The sequence below is a fragment of the Scyliorhinus canicula genome, chromosome 10 (genome assembly GCF_902713615.1).
Source record: "Scyliorhinus canicula chromosome 10, sScyCan1.1, whole genome shotgun sequence".
NCBI classification, from domain to species: Eukaryota; Metazoa; Chordata; class Chondrichthyes; order Carcharhiniformes; family Scyliorhinidae; genus Scyliorhinus; species Scyliorhinus canicula.
This window is the reverse complement of record NC_052155.1, coordinates 142,372,183-142,393,223: the sequence shown is the minus strand read 5'-3', so window position 1 is coordinate 142,393,223 and position 21,041 is coordinate 142,372,183. Positions and strand designations below refer to the sequence as shown.

The 21,041-nt window shown below is 48.3% G+C and overlaps 1 protein-coding gene across 1 annotated transcript in view; it reads left to right on the top strand.

Moving 5' to 3' along the window:
- LOC119972149 (regulator of G-protein signaling 22-like) overlaps window positions 1-21,041 on the top strand; it is an 810,134-nt gene that overhangs the window by 713,901 nt on the left and 75,192 nt on the right. The window contains exons 21-22 of the mRNA XM_038808479.1: window positions 20,001-20,162; window positions 20,403-20,582. Coding sequence (XP_038664407.1) covers window positions 20,001-20,162; window positions 20,403-20,582 — 342 coding nt within the window. The remainder of the gene's footprint in view (window positions 1-20,000; window positions 20,163-20,402; window positions 20,583-21,041) is intronic.

Genomic DNA, 21,041 nt, shown 5'->3' with positions numbered 1-21,041 from the left:
CAGAGGGGGTGAAACGGAGTTACAGGTCGAGTCTGTCGGGGGCTTTGATCTTCTGCCGCGATCGCTGCAGCCCCGGCTGTGGTATGGGCGCCGATGTGAATAGCTGCGATTCCGGGAGCGTGTTGTCCTCCCTTTCTTCACCCAGTAGGTGAACCAGTGGGGGGACGGGCGCTGCCAGGGCGGGGGTGGCGGTGATAGTCGCTGGTGGGAGAGGGGGGAGACAGTGCAGGGGCGGGGGTGGCGGTGGACAGGGAACAGGTGGGTGCCAGGTCCCGGAGGGGGATTGTGTCCTGCCGCCCGTCATGATGTGCCACGTAGGCGTACTGCGGGTTCGCATGGAAGAGGAGGACTTTTTCGACGAGGGGGTCTGATTTATTGCTCCTCGCATGCTTCTGGAGGAGGACGGGCCCAGGAACTGTCAGCCAGGTCGGGAGCAAGACCCCGAAGGTGGACTTCCTTGGGAAGACAAACACACGTTCAAAGAACAAAGAAAAGTACAGCACAGGAACAGGCCCTTTGACCCTCCACACCTGTGCCGGCCATGCTGCCCATCTAAACTAAAATCTACACTTCAGTGTGTCAATATCCCATCTTATGTATTTGTCAAGATGCCCCTTAAATGTCACTATCGTCCCTGCTTCCACCATGCCCTCCGGCAGCGAGTTCCAGGCACCCACTACCCTCTGTGTAAAAAAAGTGCCTCGTACATCTCTTCTAAACCTTGCCAATCGCACCTTAAACTTATACCCCCTAGTAATTGACCCCTCTACATTTGGAAAAAGCCTCTGACTGTCCACACTATTTATGCGCCTCATAATTATGTAGACCTTTATCAGGTCGTCCCTCAACCTCTGTCGTTTCAGTGAGAACTAACCGAGTTCATTCAACCGCTCCTCATAGCTAATGCCCTCCATACCAGGTAACAGCCTGGTAAATCTCTTCTGCACCCTCTCTAAAGCCTCCACATCCTTCTGGTAGTGTGGCGACCAGAATTGAACAAGTGTGGTCTAACTAAGGTTCTATACAGCTGCAACATGACTTGCCAATTCTTATACTCAATGCCCCGGCCAATGGCTCTTGACTACCTTCTCCACCTGTGTTGCCCCTTTCAGTGACCTGTGGACCTGTACACCTAGATCTCTCTGACTTTCAATACTCTTGAGTGTTCTACAATTCTCTGTATATTCCCGACCAGCATTAGACCTTCCAAAACGCATGACCACACATTTGTCCGGATTAAACTCCATCTGCCATCTCTCCGCCCAAGTTTCCAAACGATCTAAATCTTGCTGTATCCTCTGACAGTCCTCATCGCTATCCGCAATTCCACCAACCTTTGTGTCATCTCCAAACTTACTAATCAGACCAGTTACATTTTCCTCAATCATTTATATATACTAAGAACAGCAAAGGTCCCAGCAGTGATCCCTGCGGATCATCACTAGTCACAGCCCTCCAATTAGAAAAGCACCTTTCCATTGCTACTCTCTGCCTTCTATGACCTAGCCAGTTCTGTATCCATCTTGCCAGCTCACCTCTGATCCCGTGTGACTTCACCTTTTGTACCAGTCTGTCATAAGGGACCTTGTCAAAGGCCTTACTGAAGTCCATATAGACAACATCCACTGCCCTACCTGCATCAATCATCTTTGTGACCTCTTCGAAAAACTCCATCAAGTTAGTGAGACACGACCTCCCCTTCACAAAACCATGGTGCCTCTCACTAATATGTCCATTTGCTTCCAAATGGGAGTAGATCCTGTCTCGAAGAATTCACTCCAGTAATTTCCCTACCACTGACGTAAGGCTCACTGGCTGTAGTTCCCTGGATTATCCTTGCTACCCTCTTAAACAAAGGAACAACATTGCCTATTCTCCAGTCCTCCGGGACATTGCCTGAAGACAGTGAGGATCCAAAAATTTCTGTCAAGGCCTCAGCAATTTCCTCTCTTGCCTCCTTCAGTATTCTGGGCACATCCCATCAGGTCCTGGGGACTTATCTACCTGAATATTTTTCAAGACGCCCAACACCTCATCTTTTTGGATCTCAATGTGTCCCAGCCTATTTGCACACCCTTCTCCAGACTCAACATCACCAATTCCTTCTCTTTTTGTGAATACTGATGCAAAGTATTCATTTAGTACCTCGCCCATTTCCATGGCTCCACACATAGATTCCCTTGCCTATCTTTCAATGGGCCAACCCTTTCCCTGGCTACCATCTTGTACGTGTAAAAGGCCTTGGGATTTTCCTTAACACTATTTGCCAATGACTTTTCGTGACCCCTTTTAACCCTCCTGACTCCTTGCTCAAGTTCCTTCCTAGTTTCATTATAGTCCACACAGGCTTCGTCTGTTCCCAGCCTTCTAGCCCTGACAAATGCCTCCTTTTCCTTTTTGACGAGGCCTACAATATCTCTGGTTATCCAAGGTTCCCGAAATTTGCCGTATTTATCCTTCTTCCGCACAGGAACATGTCGGTCCTGAATTCCTTTCAACTGGCATTTGAAAGCCTCCCACATGTCAGATGTTGATTTACCCTCAAACATCCGCCCCAATCTAGGTTCTTCAGTTCCCACCTAATATTGTTTTAATTAGCCTCCCCCCAATTTAGCACATTCACCCTAGGATCACTCTTATCCTTGCCCACCAGCACTTTAAAACTTACTGAATTGTGGTCACTGTTCCCGAAATGCTCCCCGACTGAAACTTCTATCACCTGACCGGGCTCATTCCCCAGGTCCAGTATGCCCCTTCCCTAGTTGGACTATCTACACATTATTTTAAGAAACCCTCCTGGATGCTCCTTACAAACTCTGCCCCGTCCAAGCCCCCAACACTAAGTGAGTCCCAGTCAACATTGGGGAAGTTGACGTCTCCCATCATAACAATCCTGTTGTTTTTACTCGCTTCCAAAATCTGTCTACCTATCTGCTCCTCTATCTCCCGCTGGCTGCTGGGAGGCCTGTACTAAACCCCCAACATTGTGAACTTTCCACACATATCTCCCTTAAACTTTTACCCTCTCACCTTGAACTTGTGACCCCTAGTAATGAGTCCCCCACTCTGGGAAAAAGCTTCTCGCTATCCACCTTGTCTATACCTCTCATGATTTTGTAGACCTCAATGAGGTCCCCCCTCAACCTCGGTCTTTCTCATAAAAATAATCCTAATCTACTCAACCTCTCTTCATAGCGAGCACTCTCCAGACCAGCAACATCCTGGTCAACCTCCTCTGCACCTTCTCCAAAGCATCCACATACGTTTGGTAATGTGGAGACCAGAACTGTACACCGTATTCCAAATGTGGCCGAAGCAAAGTCTTACACAACTGTAACATTACCTGCCAACTCTTGTACTCAATGCCCCTTCCGATGAAGTTTCCTTCATCGGAATGCCGTATGCCTTCTTGACCACTCTATCGACCTGCGCAGCCACCTTCATGGGACAATTGACCTGAACACCCAGATCTCTCTGCACATCAATTTTCCTCAGGGCTTTTTCATTTACCGTATAGTTCGCTCTTGAATTGGATCTTCCAAAATATATCACCTCCCATTTGCCCGGATTGAACTCCATCTGCTATTTCTCCGCTCAACTCTCCAATCTATCTATATTCTGCCAGAATACTCTGACAGTCCCCTTCACTATCTGCTACTCCACCAATCTTAGTGTCATCTGCAAACTTGCTATTCAGACCACCTAAACCTTCCTCCAGATCATTTATGTATATCATAAACAACAGTGGTCCCAGCACAGATCCCTGTGGAACACCACTGGTCTCAGTTATCCATTTTGAGAAACTCCCTTTCACTACTACTCTCTGTCTCCTGTTGCCCAGCCAGTTCTTTATCCATCCAGCTAGTGGGCCCCATGAGACTTCACTTTCTTCACCAGCCTACCATAGGGAACCTTATCAAATGCCTTACTGAAGTCCATTTATATGACATCTACAGCTCTTCCCTCATCAATCAACTTTGTCACTTCCTCAAAGAATTCTATTAAGTTGGTCAGACATCACCTTCCCTGCACAAAACTATGTTGCCTGTCACTGATGAGCCCATTTTCTTCCAAATGGGAATCGATCCTATCCCTCAGTATCTTCTCCAGCAGCTTCCCTACCACTGACGTCAGGCTCACCGGTCTATAATTACCTGGATTATCCCTGCTACCCTTCCTGAACAAGGGGACAACATTAGCAATTCTCCAGTCCTCCGGTACCTCACTAGTGTTCAAGGATGCTGCAAAGATATCTGTTAAGGCCCCAGCTATTTCCTCTCTCACTTCCCTCAGTATTCTAAAACTTACGGAGTTGTGATCACTATTCCCAAAGTAATCCCCGACTGAAATTTCAACCACCTGGCCAGGCTCATTCCCCAACACCAGATCCAGTATGGCCCCTTCCCAAATTGGACGATTTACACACTGCTCTAGAAAACCCTCCTGGATGCTCCTTACAAATTCTGCTCCATCTAGACCTCTTACATTTGGCTGGGAGGCAGGGTCCAGCTCCAACTGTAGGTAGGCGTGACTCATATCTAATTTTGTGAACGAGAGACGCCTGCAAGCTTCGCGTAGAGATCCTCTATGCGAGGCATTGGATATTGGTCAAGCCGGGAAGCCGCATTCACTGTAAGTTTATAGTCGCCGCACAAGCGAACTGTGGCATCTGGGTTCCTACAAATTCAATTGGTGCTGTCCAGTCAGCGAAACGGACGGGCCTGATAATACCCAAGGTCTCCAAACACCCCTTCTAACTTCTCGAGCAATGCGTTAGGCACCGGCCACGCCCAGAAATAGCGCGGCGTGGCTCCTGGTTCGACTTGGATCCGGGCTACCCAAATCAGGCTGGAATACATCTGGGTACCGTCCTAGCACCTCAGTCAACCCTCCAGAACCTGTTTGGAGGATGTGCTGCCACTGCAGCCACAAATGCACCACGATAAGTGGGAAACGCCCCTGCTGGCATCCATAAACAATAGTGGTCATTGTAGTTCATAGAACATAGAACATAGAACGATACAGCGCAGTACAGGCCCTTCGGCCCTCGATGTTGCACCGACATGGAAAAAAACTAAAGGCCATCTAACCTACACTATGCCCTTATCATCCATATGCTTATCCAATAAACTTTTAAATGCCCTTAATGTTGGCGAGTTCACTACTGTTGCAGGTAGGGCATTCCACGGCCTCACCACTCTTTGCGTAAAAAACCCACCTCTGACCTCTGTCCTATATCTATTACCCCTCAATTTAAGGCTATGTCCCCTCGTGCTAGCCACCTCCATCCGCGGGAGAAGGCTCTCGCTGTCCACCCTATCTAACCCTCTGATCATTTTGTATGCCTCTATTAAGTCACCTCTTAACCTTCTTCTCTCTAACGAAAACAACCTCAAGTCCATCAGCCTTTCCTCATAAGATTTTCCCTCCATACCAGGCAACATCCTGGTAAATCTCCTCTGCACCCGTTCCAAAGCTTCCACGTCCTTCCTATAATGAGGCGACCAGAACTGTACGCAATACTCCAAATGCGGCCGTACTAGAGTTTTGTACAACTGCAACATGACCTCATGGCTCCGGAACTCAATCCCTCTACCAATAAAGGCCAACACACCATAGGCCTTCTTCACAACCCTATCAACCTGGGTGGCAACTTTCAGGGATCTATGTACATGGACACCGAGATCCCTCTGCTCATCCACACTACCAAGAATTTTACCATTAGCCAAATATTCCGCATTTCTGTTATTCTTTCCAAAGTGAATCACCTCACACTTCTCCACATTAAACTCCATTTGCCACCTCTCAGCCCAGCTCTGCAGCTTATCTATGTCCCTCTGTAACCTGCAACATCCTTCCGCACTGTCTACAACTCCACCGACTTTAGTGTCGTCTGCAAATTTACTCACCCATCCTTCTGCGCCCTCCTCTAGGTCATTTATAAAAATGACAAACAGCAACGGCCCCAGAACAGATCCTTGTGGTACGCCACTCGTAACTGAACTCCATTCTGAACATTTCCCATCAACTACCACTCTCTGTCTTCTTTCAACTAGCCAATTTCTGATCCACATCTCTAAATCACCCTCAATCCCCAGCCTCCGTATTTTCTGCAATAGACGACCGTGGGGAACCTTATCAAACGCTTTACTGAAATCCATATACACCACATCAACTGCTCTACCCTCGTCTACCTGTTCAGTCACCTTCTCAAAGAACTCGATAAGGTTTGTGAGGCATGACCTACCCTTCACAAAACCATGCTGACTGTCCCTAATCATATTATTCCTATCTAGATGATTATAAATCGTATCTTTTATAATCCTCTCCAAGACTTTACCCACCACAGACGTTAGGCTCACCGGCCTATAGTTACCGGGGTTATCTCTACTCCCCTTCTTGAACAAAGGGACCACATTTGCTATCCTCCAGTCCTCTGGCACTATTCCTGTAGCCAATGATGACCTAAAAATCAAAGCCAAAGGCTCAGCAATCTCTTCCCTGGCTTCCCAGAGAATCCTAGGATAAATCCCATCCGGCCCCGGGGACTTATCTATTTTCACCTTGTCCAGAATTGCCAACACTTCTTCCCTACGCACCTCAATGCCATCTATTCTAATAGCCTGGGTCTCAGCATTCTCCTCCACAATATTATCTTTTTCTTGAGTGAATACTGACGAAAAGTATTCATTTAGTATCTCGCTTATCTCCTCAGCCTCCACACACAACTTCCCACCACTGTCCTTGACTGGCCCTACTCTTACCCTAGTCATTCTTTTATTCCTGACATACCTATAGAAAGCTTTTGGGTTTTCCTTGATCCTACCTGCCAAAGACTTCTCATGTCCCCTCCTTGCTCGTCTCAGCTCTCTCTTTAGATCCTTCCTCGCTTCCTTGTAAATATCAAGCGCCCCAACTGAAACTTCACGCCTCATCTTCACATAGGCCTCCTTCTTCCTCTTAACAAGAGATTCCACTTCTTTGGTAAACCATGGTTCCTACAATGTCCTGCAATGTCCTACAGTTCCTGCAATGTCCAATGGTTCCCCTGTGTAGGTGGCCAACCTGACCTGTGTGTTGGTTAATGTAAGGGTCTGTATACCCAGCTTGTCTGGCGCAGCTGGGTACGCAAGGCTCCTAATCACCCCAAACGTATGCGGTGTGGTAGTATTACATGTATTATGTTATGGCCCATATAGTAAAGGTACATGGGTAAATTCCTGCCTGCTGGCTCCACCCAGTAGGCAGCGTATAAATGTGTGCGCTCGCCGGAGCTGCAGCCATTCTGGTTCCAGATGCAGGAGCACAACATCTTTGCTCAATAAAGCCTCGATTAGTCCACTACTCTCATCTTTATGGTAATTGATAGTGCATCATTTTATTGAGCAAAGATTTTTTTTAAACGATTGATCTCTGCATCAAGCCTGATCGCCTGCAGCTGAGCCCTCAAGCAGCCAACACTACGTTCACCTTTGACCACTGGCTAGCCTGCTTCGAAAGCTACCTCAGAACAGCCGCTGAGGAACTCTCGGACTCACAGAAGCTCCAAATCCTCTATTCATGGGTGAGCCCTGACATTTTTCCCCTCATCCGGGATGCACCCACCTACTCTGAAGCGATGGAGCTCCTGAAGGGACATTACATTCGACCAGTAAATCAAGTATACGCCAGGCACCTCCTGGCCACAAGACAGCAACTCCCCAGGGAGTCTCTGGACGATTTCTGGCATGCCCTGCACATCCGTGGTAGAAACTGTGACTGCCAGGCAGTTTCGGCAGTCCAGCACACAGAACTTGTAATTAGAGACACGTACGTCACAGCCATGAGGTCTGCGTACGTCCACCAACGGCTACTGGAAGGGGGTCTGCTTGATCTTGTGGGAACTAGGCAGCTCACTAACTCATTAGAAGTGGCCTCCCATAACATTCAAACCTACGCCCCCGACAACGTGGCACCCTCGTGGCCATCGTGGGCCCCACCAGCTGCCAACTCCAGCTCACCGTAAGCCTGCGCCGCGCGGCAGCCAGCCAACTCTGGGGGGGCCCCAAGTGTTATTTTTGTGGGCAAAACAAGCACCCCAGGCAGCGCTGCCCGGCGCGGAGCGCGACCTGCAACGGTTGTGGGAAGAAAGGACACTTCGCTTCCGTTTGTCAGACCCGGTCGGTCGCTGCTGTTTCCAGGCCCGGCGTTCCTACACTCCCCCCGTGGGTCCCGCCATCTTCGGCACGATTTTGGACAGTGTCTCAGGACCCCTGCTCGTCTGGCCGTTCATCGCCTGCCGCTACCTCCGCCACCGCTTATCAGCCCAGGACCTCCCAGAATCTGCCGCAGCTCACCTCTATCACCCTGGCTCAGTCCTGGCCCCGCAACCTCGCGACGATGACGATCGATGGGCACGAGACAACCTGCCTTTTGACTCTGGGAGCACAGAGAGCTTCATCTACCCCAATACGGTAAGGCCCTGCTCCCTCCCGGTACACCCCGTCACCCAGAAAATCTCCCTGACTCCGGATCCCATTCTGTGGAAATCCGGGGGTACTGCATCGCGACCCTCACCATCCAAGACGTAGAGTTCAGCAACTTCCGCCTCTACGTCCTCCCCCACCTCTGCGCTGCCCTGTTACTCAGCTTGATTTTCAGTGCCATCTCCAAAGCCTAACTTTAAAATTCAGTGGACACCAACCCCCCTCACCGTCTGTGGCCTCACGACCCTTAAGGTTCACCTACCCTCCCTTTTTGCGAACCTCACCCCGGATTGCAAACCCGTCGCCACCAGGACAGGACTTTCATCAGGTCTGAGGTCCAATGGCTTCTGCGGGAAGGGATTATTCAGGCCAGAAACAGCCCCTGGAGAGCCCAAGTGGTGGTTGTGAAGATTGGGGAGAAGCACAGGATGATCATTGACTACAGCCAGACCATCAATCGGTACACACAGCTCGGCGTGTAACCCCTCCCATGCGTATCTTGACATGGTCAATCAGATTGTGCAGTATCGTGTCTTTTCCTCAGTGGATTTGAAGTCCGCCTACCACCCGCTCCCCATCCGCCCTGAGGACTGCCAATACACTGCGTTCGAAGCAGATGTCCGCCTTTATCACTTCCTTAGGGTTCCCTTCGGCATCACCAATCGGGTCTCGGTCTTCCAGCGAGAGATCGACCGAATGGTTGACCGGTACGGACTGCGGGCCACCTTCCCGTACCTAGATAACGTCACCATCTGCGGCCACGATCAGCAGGACCACGATGCGAACCTCCAAAAATTCCTCCAGACCGCCAAATTCCTTAATCTCACATACAATAAGGAGAAATGCATGTTCCGCACCAACCGCTTAGCCATCCTTGGCTATGGCGTGGAAAATGGAGTTCTAGGGCCCGACCCTGACCGCATGCACCCCCTCATGGAACTCTCTCTCCCCCACTGCCCCAAGGCCCTGAAACGATGCCTGGGGTTTTTCTCCTATTACGCTCAGTGGGTCCAGAATTATGCGGACAAGGCCTGCCCACTCATTCAATCCACAGTTTTCCTCCTGGAGGCTGAGGCCTGCCAGGCCTTCAACCGCATCAAGGCAGACATCGCCAAGGCCACGATGCATGCGATCGACGAGTCCCTCCCCTTCCAGGTGGAGAGTGATGCATCGAACGTAGCTCTGGCCGTCACCCTCAACCAGGCGGGCAGGCCCATGGCTTTCTTTTACCGCACCCTCCATGCTTCCGAAGTTCAGCACTCCTCTGTCGAAAAGGAGGCCCAAGCCATTGTGGAAGCTGTGAGACATTGGAGGCATTACCTAGCCGGCAGGAGATTCACTCTTCTCACTGACCAACGGTCGGTTGCCTTCATGTTTAATAATACACAGCGGGGCAAGATCAAAAATGACAAGATCTTGAGGTGGAGGATCGAGCTCTCCACCTATAATTACGAGATTTTGTATCACCCAGGGAAGCTCAACGAGCCTCCTGATGGCCTATCCCGTGGTACATGTGCCAGCACACAAGTGGACCGATGCCAGGCTCTCCACTATGACCTCTGCCACCTGGAAGTCACCCGGTTCCGTCATTTCATCAAGGCCCGCAACCTGCTCTACTCCATTGAGGAGGTCAGGACCGTTGCCAGAGACTGCCAGGTCTGCGCAGAGTGCAAGCCGCACTTCTACCGGCCAGATCAAGCGCATCTGGTGAAGGCCTACCACCCCTTTGAGCGCCTCAGCATGGACTTCAAAGGGCCCCTCCCCTCCACTGACCGCAACACGTACTTTCTGAACGTGAATGATGAGTACTCCCGGTTCCCTTTCGCCATCCCATGCCCCGATATGACTTCTGCCATGGTAATTAAAACCCTGCACAGTATCTTCACTCTTTCATTCTGTTTGGGGAACTCCTACATCCACAGCGATCGGGGATCCTCCTTTATGAGCAATGAGCTGCGTCAGTTCCTGCTCAGCAAGGGCATTGCCTCGAGCAGGACGACCAGCTACAACCCCCGAGGAAACGGGCAGGTGGAGAGGGAGAACGGGATGGTTTGGAAGGCCATCCTGCTGGCCCTGCGGTCTAAACATCTCCCGGTCTCCCGCTGGCAGGAAGTCCTCCCCGACGCACTCCACTCCATCCGATCGTTCCGCTGCACCACGATTAACGAGACCCCTCACGAACGTGTGTTTGCCAGAACCAGCAGAGGGCAGCAGAGCAGAGCTACTGATCAGCTGTTCTGGGGAAATTTGCATACGTGCAGTGCGGTCAGCCTAAGTTGAAGGTGAACCTGCGAAGAAGACCCAAGGAGTTTGAGTAAAGGCAAGCAACCAGCAGAGGGCAGCAGAGCAGAGCTACTGATCAGCTGTTCTGGGGAAATTTGCATACGTGCAGTGCGGTCAGCCTAAGTTGAAGGTGAACCTGCGAAGAAGACCCAAGGAGTTTGAGTAAAGGCAAGCAACCAGCAGAGGGCAGCAGAGCAGAGCTACTGATCAGCTGTTCTGGGGAAATTTGCATACGTGCAGTGCGGTCAGCCTAAGTTGAAGGTGAACCTGCGAAGAAGACCCAAGGAGTTTGAGTAAAGGCAAGCAACCAGCAGAGGGCAGCAGAGCAGAGCTACTGATCAGCTGTTCTGGGGAAATTTGCATACGTGCAGTGCGGTCAGCCTAAGTTGAAGGTGAACCTGCGAAGAAGACCCAAGGAGTTTGAGTAAAGGCAAGCAACCAGCAGAGGGCAGCAGAGCAGAGCTACTGATCAGCTGTTCTGGGGAAATTTGCATACGTGCAGTGCGGTCAGCCTAAGTTGAAGGTGAACCTGCGAAGAAGACCCAAGGAGTTTGAGTAAAGGCAAGCAACCAGCAGAGGGCAGCAGAGCAGAGCTACTGATCAGCTGTTCTGGGGAAATTTGCATACGTGCAGTGCGGTCAGCCTAAGTTGAAGGTGAACCTGCGAAGAAGACCCAAGGAGTTTGAGTAAAGGCAAGCAACCAGCAGAGGGCAGCAGAGCAGAGCTACTGATCAGCTGTTCTGGGGAAATTTGCATACGTGCAGTGCGGTCAGCCTAAGTTGAAGGTGAACCTGCGAAGAAGACCCAAGGAGTTTGAGTAAAGGCAAGCAACCAGCAGAGGGCAGCAGAGCAGAGCTACTGATCAGCTGTTCTGGGGAAATTTGCATACGTGCAGTGAGGTCAGCCTAAGTTGAAGGTGGTTTGTGGAGGGGCTGTTGGCAAGTGACAGTTAAACCCGAAACACTTTGTGAGTGTTTCCCACCCTACCTCCTCCTCTAACCAACCCCCCCACCCCACGGTGGTTGGGAAGCGGGAGCAGGGGCCTGTCGTGAAGGTGAGTGAGTGCCTTTAAATTTGCTTACCTTTCAGCGGGATCAGGGTTTGAGATAATATCAGGTAAGCTCTTCCTTTCTTTTTCTTTTTCTTGTTTTTTTTTTAATCTAGAGGGGATGTCAGGGAAGGCAGTACAATGCTCCTCCTGCAGAATGTTTGAGGTGAGGGACGCCGTCAGTGTCCCTGCTGATTTCATCTGTGGGAAGTGCACCCAACTCCAGCTCCTCAAAAACCGTGTTAGGGACCTGGAGCTTGAGCTGGATGAACTTCGGATCATTCGGGAGGCAGAGGGGGTCATTGATAGGAGCTTCAGGGAAGTAGTTACACCAAAGACTGGAGATAGATGGGTAACTGTAAGAGGGACTGGGAAGAAGCAGTCAGTGCAGGGACCCCCTGCGGTCGTTCCCCTGAGTAACAAGTATACCGTTTTGGATACTTGTGGGGGGGACGACTTACCAGGGGTAAGCCATGGGGTACGGGCCTCTGGCACGGAGTCTGTCCCTGTTGCTCAGAAGGGAAGGGGGGAAAGGAGTAGAACATTAGTAATTGGGGACTCAATAGTCAGGGGCACAGATAGGAGATTTTGTGGGAGCGAGAGAGACTCACGTTTGGTATGTTGCCTCCCAGGTGCAAGGGTACGTGATGTCTCGGATCGTGTTTTCCGGGTCCTTAAGGGGGAGGGGGAGCAGCCCCAAGTCGTAGTCCACATTGGCACTAACGACATAGGTAGGAAAGGGGACAAGGATGTCAGGCAGGCCTTTAGGGAGCTAGGATGGAAGCTCAGAGCGAGAACAAACAGAGTTGTTATCTCTGGGTTGTTGCCCGTGCCACGTGATAGTGAGATGAGGAATAGGGAGAGAGAGCAATTAAACACGTGGCTACAGGGATGGTGCAGGCGGGAGGGATTCAGATTTCTGGATAACTGGGGCTCTTTCTGGGGAAGGTGGGACCTCTATAGACAGGATGGTCTACATCTGAACCTGAGGGGCACCAATATCCTGGGGGGGAGATTTGTTAGTACTCTTTGGGGGGGTTTAAACTAATTCAGCAGGGGCATGGGAACCTGGATTGTAGTTTTGGGGTGCGAGAGATTGAGAGTAGAGAGGTCAGGAGCACAGTTTTGACTTCGCAGGAGGGCGGCAGTGTTCAGGTCTGTGGTTTGAAGTGTGTCTATTTCAATGCCAGGAGTATACGAAATAAGGTAGGGGAACTGGCAGCATGGGTTGGTACCTGGGACTTCGATGTTGTGGCCATTTCAGAGACATGGATAGAGCAGGGACAGGAATGGTTGTTGCAGGTTCCGGGGTTTAGGTGCTTTAGTAAGGTCAGAGAAGGGGGCAAAAGAGGGGGAGGTGTGGCGCTGCTAGTCAAGGACAGTATTACGGTGGTAGAAAGGATACAAGATGGGGACTCTTCTTCCGAGGTAGTATGGGCTGAGGTTAGAAACAGGAAAGGAGAGGTCACCCTGTTGGGAGTTTTCTATAGGCCACCTAATAGTTCTAGAGATGTAGAGGAAAGGATGGCGAAGATGATTCTGGAAAAGAGCGAAAGTAACAGGGTAGTTGTTATGGGAGACTTTAACTTTCCTAATATTGACTGGAAAAGATATAGTTCGAGTACATTGGATGGGTCGTTCTTTGTACAATGTGTGCAGGAGGGTTTTCTGACACAATATGTTGACAGGCCAACAAGAGGTGAGGCCACTTTGGATTTGGTTTTGGGTAATGAACCAGGCCAGGTGTTAGATCTGGAGGTAGGTGAACACTTTGGAGACAGTGACCACAATTCGGTGACCTTTACGTTAGTGATGGAAAGGGATAAGTATACCCCGCAGAGCAAGAGTTATAGCTGGGGGAAGGGCAATTATGATGCCATTAGACATGACTTAGGATGTGTTGGTTGGAGAAGTAGGCTGCAAGGGTTGGGCACACTGGATATGTGGAGCTTGTTCAAGGAACAGCTATTGCATGTTCTTGATAAGTACGTACCAGTCAGGCAGGGAGGAAGGGGTCGAGCGAGGGAACCGTGGTTTACCAAAGAAGTGGAATCTCTTGTTAAGAGGAAGAAGGAGGCCTATGTGAAGATGAGGCGTGAAGTTTCAGTTGGGGCGCTTGATAGTTACAAGGAAGCGAGGAAGGATCTAAAGAGAGAGCTGAGACGAGCAAGGAGGGGACATGAGAAGTCTTTGGCAGGTAGGATCAAGGAAAACCCAAAAGCTTTCTATAGGTATGTCAGGAATAAAAGAATGACTAGGGTAAGAGTAGGGCCAGTCAAGGACAGTGGTGGGAAGTTGTGTGTGGAGGCTGAGGAGATAAGCGAGATACTAAATGAATACTTTTCGTCAGTATTCACTCAAGAAAAAGATAATATTGTGGAGGAGAATGCTGAGACCCAGGCTATTAGAATAGATGGCATTGAGGTGCGTAGGGAAGAAGTGTTGGCAATTCTGGACAAGGTGAAAATAGATAAGTCCCCGGGGCCGGATGGGATTTATCCTAGGATTCTCTGGGAAGCCAGGGAAGAGATTGCTGAGCCTTTGGCTTTGATTTTTAGGTCATCATTGGCTACAGGAATAGTGCCAGAGGACTGGAGGATAGCAAATGTGGTCCCTTTGTTCAAGAAGGGGAGTAGAGATAACCCCGGTAACTATAGGCCGGTGAGCCTAACGTCTGTGGTGGGTAAAGTCTTGGAGAGGATTATAAAAGATACGATTTATAATCATCTAGATAGGAATAATATGATTAGGGATAGTCAGCATGGTTTTGTGAAGGGTAGGTCATGCCTCACAAACCTTATCGAGTTCTTTGAGAAGGTGACTGAACAGGTAGACGAGGGTAGAGCAGTTGATGTGGTGTATATGGATTTCAGTAAAGCGTTTGATAAGGTTCCCCACGGTCGGCTATTGCAGAAAATACGGAGGCTGGGGATTGAGGGTGATTTAGAGATGTGGATCAGAAATTGGCTAGTTGAAAGAAGACAGAGAGTGGTAGTTGATGGGAAATGTTCAGAATGGAGTTCAGTTACGAGTGGCGTACCACAAGGATCTGTTCTGGGGCCGTTGCTGTTTGTCATTTTTATAAATGACCTAGAGGAGGGCGCAGAAGGATGGGTGAGTAAATTTGCAGACGACACTAAAGTCGGTGGAGTTGTAGACAGTGCGGAAGGATGTTGCAGGTTACAGAGGGACATAGATAAGCTGCAGAGCTGGGCTGAGAGGTGGCAAATGGAGTTTAATGTGGAGAAGTGTGAGGTGATTCACTTTGGAAAGAATAACAGGAATGCGGAATATTTGGCTAATGGTAAAATTCTTGGTAGTGTGGATGAGCAGAGGGATCTCGGTGTCCATGTACATAGATCCCTGAAAGTTGCCACCCAGGTTGATAGGGTTGTGAAGAAGGCCTATGGTGTGTTGGCCTTTATTGGTAGAGGGATTGAGTTCCGGAGCCATGAGGTCATGATGCAGCTGTACCAAACTCTGGTACGGCCGCATTTGGAGTATTGCGTACAGTTCTGGTCGCCTCATTATAGGAAGGACGTGGAAGCTTTGGAACGGGTGCAGAGGAGATTTACCAGGATGTTGCCTGGTATGGAGGGAAAATCTTATGAGGAAAGGCTGATGGACTTGAGGTTGTTTTCGTTAGAGAGAAGAAGGTTAAGAGGTGACTTAATAGAGGCATACAAAATGATCAGAGGGTTAGATAGGGTGGACAGCGATAGCCTTCTCCCGCGGATGGAGGTGGCTAGCACGAGGGGACATAGCCTTAAATTGAGGGGTAATAGATATAGGACAGAGGTCAGAGGTGGGTTTTTTACGCAAAGAGTGGTGAGGCCGTGGAATGCCCTACCTGCAACAGTAGTGAACTCGCCAACATTGAGGGCATTTAAAAATTTATTGGATAAGCATATGGATGATAAGGGCATAGTGTAGGTTAGATGGCCTTTAGTTTTTTTTTTCCATGTCGGTGCAACATCGAGGGCCGAAGGGCCTGTACTGCGCTGTATCGTTCTATGTTCTATGTTCTATGAAGTCCAAATCCGGGGTCTCGCTCCCAACATGGCTGACAGTTCCTGGACCCCTCCTTCGGAAGCATGTGCAGACTCATAAGTTGGACCCCTTGGTCGAAAAAATCCACCTCCTACATGCGAACCCGCAGTACGCGTACGTGGCACACCCCGACGGGTGCCAGAACACAGTCTCCCTCCGGGAGGACCTGGCACCCGCTGGATTCCCACCCATGACCCCCAACCTGACACTGCCCCCCACCCACCCGGTTGCCTTATTCACCCCTACGCCACTCACCCTCCCTCCAGGGAACCACCGCAGCCCCCGCCCCAGTAGGATCCGTCCTCCCACTGGTTCCACTCAGGGGTGACGAAGACGAGGAAAACACGCTCTCGGAGTCACAGGTGATCAAGTCGGCACCCACATCACCACCAGGACTGAGGCGATAGCAGAGGAGGGTCAAGGCCCCCGACAGACTGAACTTGTAATGTTTTCCACCACCCCCGCCAGACATCTTTTTTTAAACAGAGGGTGAATGTGGTAGTCACCACTAGTAGTATTACATGTATTGCGGTATGGCCCATATAGTAGAGGTACATGGGTAAATCCCTGCCTGCTGGCTCCGCCCAGTAGGCGGCGTATAAATATGTGTGCTTACCGGTGTTGCAGCCATTCTGGTTCCAGCTACAGGAGGCACAACTTGCTCAATAAAGCCTTGATTATTCCACTACTCTCATCTTTGTGGTAATTGATAGTGTATCATGCGGGCTGCAGGTGGTGAGCAAATGACCACCTGGCGCTCGTTTTCGGTGACGTTTGCCCGGAAATAGTAACGCATCCGTTGTGCGTACTGGTTCCGACTTTCCAGCGCAGCATCAAAAACATCCAAACGTCCATATGGAGGCATGGTGTAATAGAAAAACAACTTCCAACCTGTATCCAACAAAAACCCAGGGAGCTGGCTTCAGCAGCGTAGACAGCTATCCACTTTAACCCTCGTCGCCAGTTATGGAGGGCCACAAAGAACCCAGCCGAGTTCAAGGATAGAAAGAAATAACATTTATTTACAATAACATACATATACAACAGCAGCAACTCCTTTGCTGCTCATTCCTCTCTAGCTGGTTCCAAACTGGTCAGCTTTATTTATGCAGGGAATCTGCTAATGATTTCTCCGCCCCCCTCATTGGGGAAGCTCATACTCCCAAAGGATTGTGGGATTGCCATTAGTCCCCAGCAAGTGCTCAGCAGGCAGGTGATAAAAAAATCCTATGAAAGGGAGGAGAGTTGTTAACATGAAGGTTGGTCCCTTGGAAGATGAAATCGGAGAGTTACTAGTGGGGAACACAGAAATGCAAAGATGCTAAATCAATATTTTGCCTCAGTTTTCACGGTGGAGGACACCAGTACCATTAGATCATAGAACATTACAGCGCAGTACAGACCCTCGATGTTGCAACGACCTGTGAAACCAATCTAAAGCCCATCGACACTATTCCCTTACCATCCATATGTCTATCCAATGACCATTTAAATGCCCTTAATGTTGGCGAGTCCATTACTGTTGCAGGCAGGGCATTCCACGCCCTTACTACTCTCTGATTAAAGAACCTACCTCTGACATATGTCCTATATCTATCTCCCGTCAATTTAAAGCTCGTGCTAGCCATCGCCATCCAAGGAAAAAGGCTCTCACTGTCCGCCCTATCTAATCTCTGATCATCTTGTATGCCTCAATTAAGTCACCTCTTAACCCTCTTCTCTCTAACGAAAACCATTCCTATCGGGAAATTCAGAGGTAATAGAAAGGGAGGAACTTAGATAATCAACATCAATGGGGAAACCGTACTCAACAAGCTATTGGGATTGAGGGCAGACAAGTCCCCCGGGCCTAATGGCCGACATCCTAACGTGTTAAATGAGACAGTGGATCCATTGGTTATAATATTCCAAAATTACCTGAACACGGGAAGGGTTCCAGTGGATTGGAAAATGCTAACGCATCACCCTCTCAAAAAGGCAGAATGTGGGAAATTACAGACCAGTCAATTTAACATCTGTTGTTGGGAAATTGTTAGAATCAATTATCAATTTCAGGACGTTTGGAAAGTCAAAATGCAATCTACAGCTCTTCGGCCCAAACTGGTCCATGCCAACCAAAAAGCCTATCTATGTTAATCCCATTTGCCTGCATTTGGCCCATATCGTTCTAAACCTTTCCTATCCATGGGAATGTCCAAATGCCTTTTAAAAGTTGTCAATATCCCTGCCTCAACCACTTCCTCCAGCAGCTCATTCCATATACGTACCACCCTCCGTGCAAAAAAGTTGCTTCTTAGGTTCCCATTATTTCTTTCCCCAATTAACTTAAACCTATGCCCTCTAGTTCTCGATTCCCCAACCCTGGGGAAAAGACTGAGTGCATTCACCCTATCCATGCCTCTCATGACATTATACACCTCTGCAAGATCACCCCTCAGTCTCCAACGCTCCAAAGAAAAAAGTCCTATCCTGTCCAATCTCTCCCATAACTCAGTCACTTGAATCCTGACAACATTCTTGTAAATCTCTTCTGCACTCTCTCCAGTTTAATAACATATATAGCAAGGTGAGCAAAGCTGAACACAATACTCCAGGCGCGGCCTCACCAATGTGCTGTGCATCTGCAGCATAATCTCCCAACATCCATATTCAATGCCCTGACTGATGAAGGGCAGTATGCCAAAAGCCTTCTTCACTGCCCTATCAGAGACATCAATATTTCCCATCCATCAGAGCCAGCGTGGTTTTATGAAAGGCTGTGTTTGACAAATTTTCTAGAGTTCTCTGAAGACGTAACAAGCAAAGTGAATAATGGGGGTCCTGTAGGTGTAATCTATTTGGACTTTTGAAAGACATTTGATAAGGGTCTGCACAGAAGGTTAGTTCACAAGGTTAGATCACATGGGATTAGGGTAATTTATCAGCTTGCGTCAAAGACTGGCTGACAGACAGAAGAAAGAGAGGATAAATGGGTCTTTTTCTGGATGATAAGATGTAACTAGTGGAGTGCCACATGATTTGGTCCTTGGGCCCCAGCTATTTACAATCTATATAAACGATTTGGATACAGGGATAGCAGGTTCTTTAGCCAAATTTGCATACTATACAAAAATAGATGGGACAGTAAGTTGGAATGAGGAAATAAGAACCTTACAAATGTATATGATAGGTTAGGAGAATGGGCCAAAATGTGGCAGATGGAGTTTGAAGTGGATAAGTGGATAAGCATTTTGGTTGGGAAACATGGGAAGACAAATTGTTATCTAAATGGGGAGAAACTTTGGGATGTTCTGTTGCAGAGGGATCTGGGAGTCCTCATTAATGAGTTACAGAAAACGAGCATGCAGGTACAGTAGATAATAAAGAAAGCGAATGGAATGTTGGAATTTATCGCAAAAGGATTGGAGTAGAAAGGTTAAGAAAGTGTTGCAACTGTACAAGGCATTGGTGTGACCACACATGGAGTATTTTGCAGTTTTGGTTGTCTAATTTGCAGAAAGATGCAGTGGCATTAGAGGCATTTCAGAGGAGGTTCATTAGGTTTATTCCGGATTTGTGGGATTTGTCATGTGAAGAGAGATTGAACAGTTTAGGCCTATACTCTCTAGGGTTTAAAAGAATAAGGGGAGATCAAATTCAGATCATCAATTGAAGATGATAAAAGGTATGGAAAAAGTAGACGTAGAGCGGATGCTTCCTCTTGTGGGACATTCTAGAACAAGAGGTCTTAGGATAAGAGGTAGCAAGTTTAATACAGAGTTGAGGAGAAACTACTTCTCCCAAAGAGTTGTGAATCTGTGGATTTTGTTACCCCAGAGTGTAGTAGATGCTGGGACAATGAGTAAATTTAAGGAGGAGTTTGACAGATTTTTAAGTGGTAATGAATGGGTTGATGGGTTATGGAGAACGGGCAGGACAGTGAAGTTAAGGCCAGGATGAGATCAGCCATGATCGAATGATGGAGCAGACTCGATGGGCCAAATGGGCTAATTCTTCTATATCTTATGAACTTCTGAACTTATTGGATCTTGTCAAGGAAACTATGGAAGCTTGAAATACCATCAGCCCAAAATTTGTAGTGTATAAGTTTGCTTCTAAAGGTGTGTGAAAATGTGGATGACTTAAATTAATCTGGTAACCTATGTTTCCAACAGCTCTTCGATAACAAATGGGTTTCCTCGTCAAAAGACATAATTGCATTCCGTAGAGCCTTGCTAAATCCAGTAACCGCTGTTCAATTTCAGCAGTTTGTGTCACTGAAAGGTGAACTGATGGAAAATAATATCATATTCTGGCTTGAGGTTCAAAAGTACAAGGTAACTAAAATATAGAATCTGCATTTTAAAAAGTAATGAATAATTCAAAGCTACATTCAAATTAATCAGAAGTTCAATTTGCATAAAATAACAAAGGAACATTGTACACAAGTGACTGAGTAAGTGTATGTGCAAATTTGCAAATGCATGTTTTTAGCTTTATCTTTGACTATCTGAATTTCTACCACCTAAATGGCACAGAAAAGATTACCGACCCTTTTTTTATGTTTTTTCCTTCAGGACATGTGTCATTCTCATGCTAGCGAGGAAACGATTCAGAATAAAATCTCCAGTATTATTAATTGTTTCATCAATTCCAGCATTCCACCACCTGTGCAAATTGATATTCCATTGGAGTGTGCATATAAAATCATTAATCGCATGCAAGAGGAGGGACCATATATCTTCAGAGAAGCACAGGTGTGAAGAAAGAATATAATGGAGCTCTGTCTAATGGCTTAGTAGCATTAATTGATAAATAAGATTGTTCAGCTGAAGATAACCACATGGAATAAGATGCTGTGGCAATGACAGTTATCTGACTCAAAGAATGGTTGGTGGAGTGAGAGTTATCGGTAGTCAGGTGGTGGGGGTGAGGGGGCGTTTGAAGGTCACTTGAGGGGGTTGGAGTCGGGGGAGGTCATGGGTAATGGTTGGGTTGGCCGGTTGGGGGTGAGTTTTGTGCTGTTGGGGAGTGATGGGAAGCGCAGGGAGGTCCATGGTGGGTGTGGATGTGGTGGAGTGGGTGATTAGTCAAACAAGTGACGGAGTACCCTGGAGAATCGGGTTTGCAAGGATGTCCTGTGCGGGTATTGGCCTAAGTGTTTAAAATAGTTATGCAGCTGTTGGAGATGGGTATAGATATATAGATATAGAATT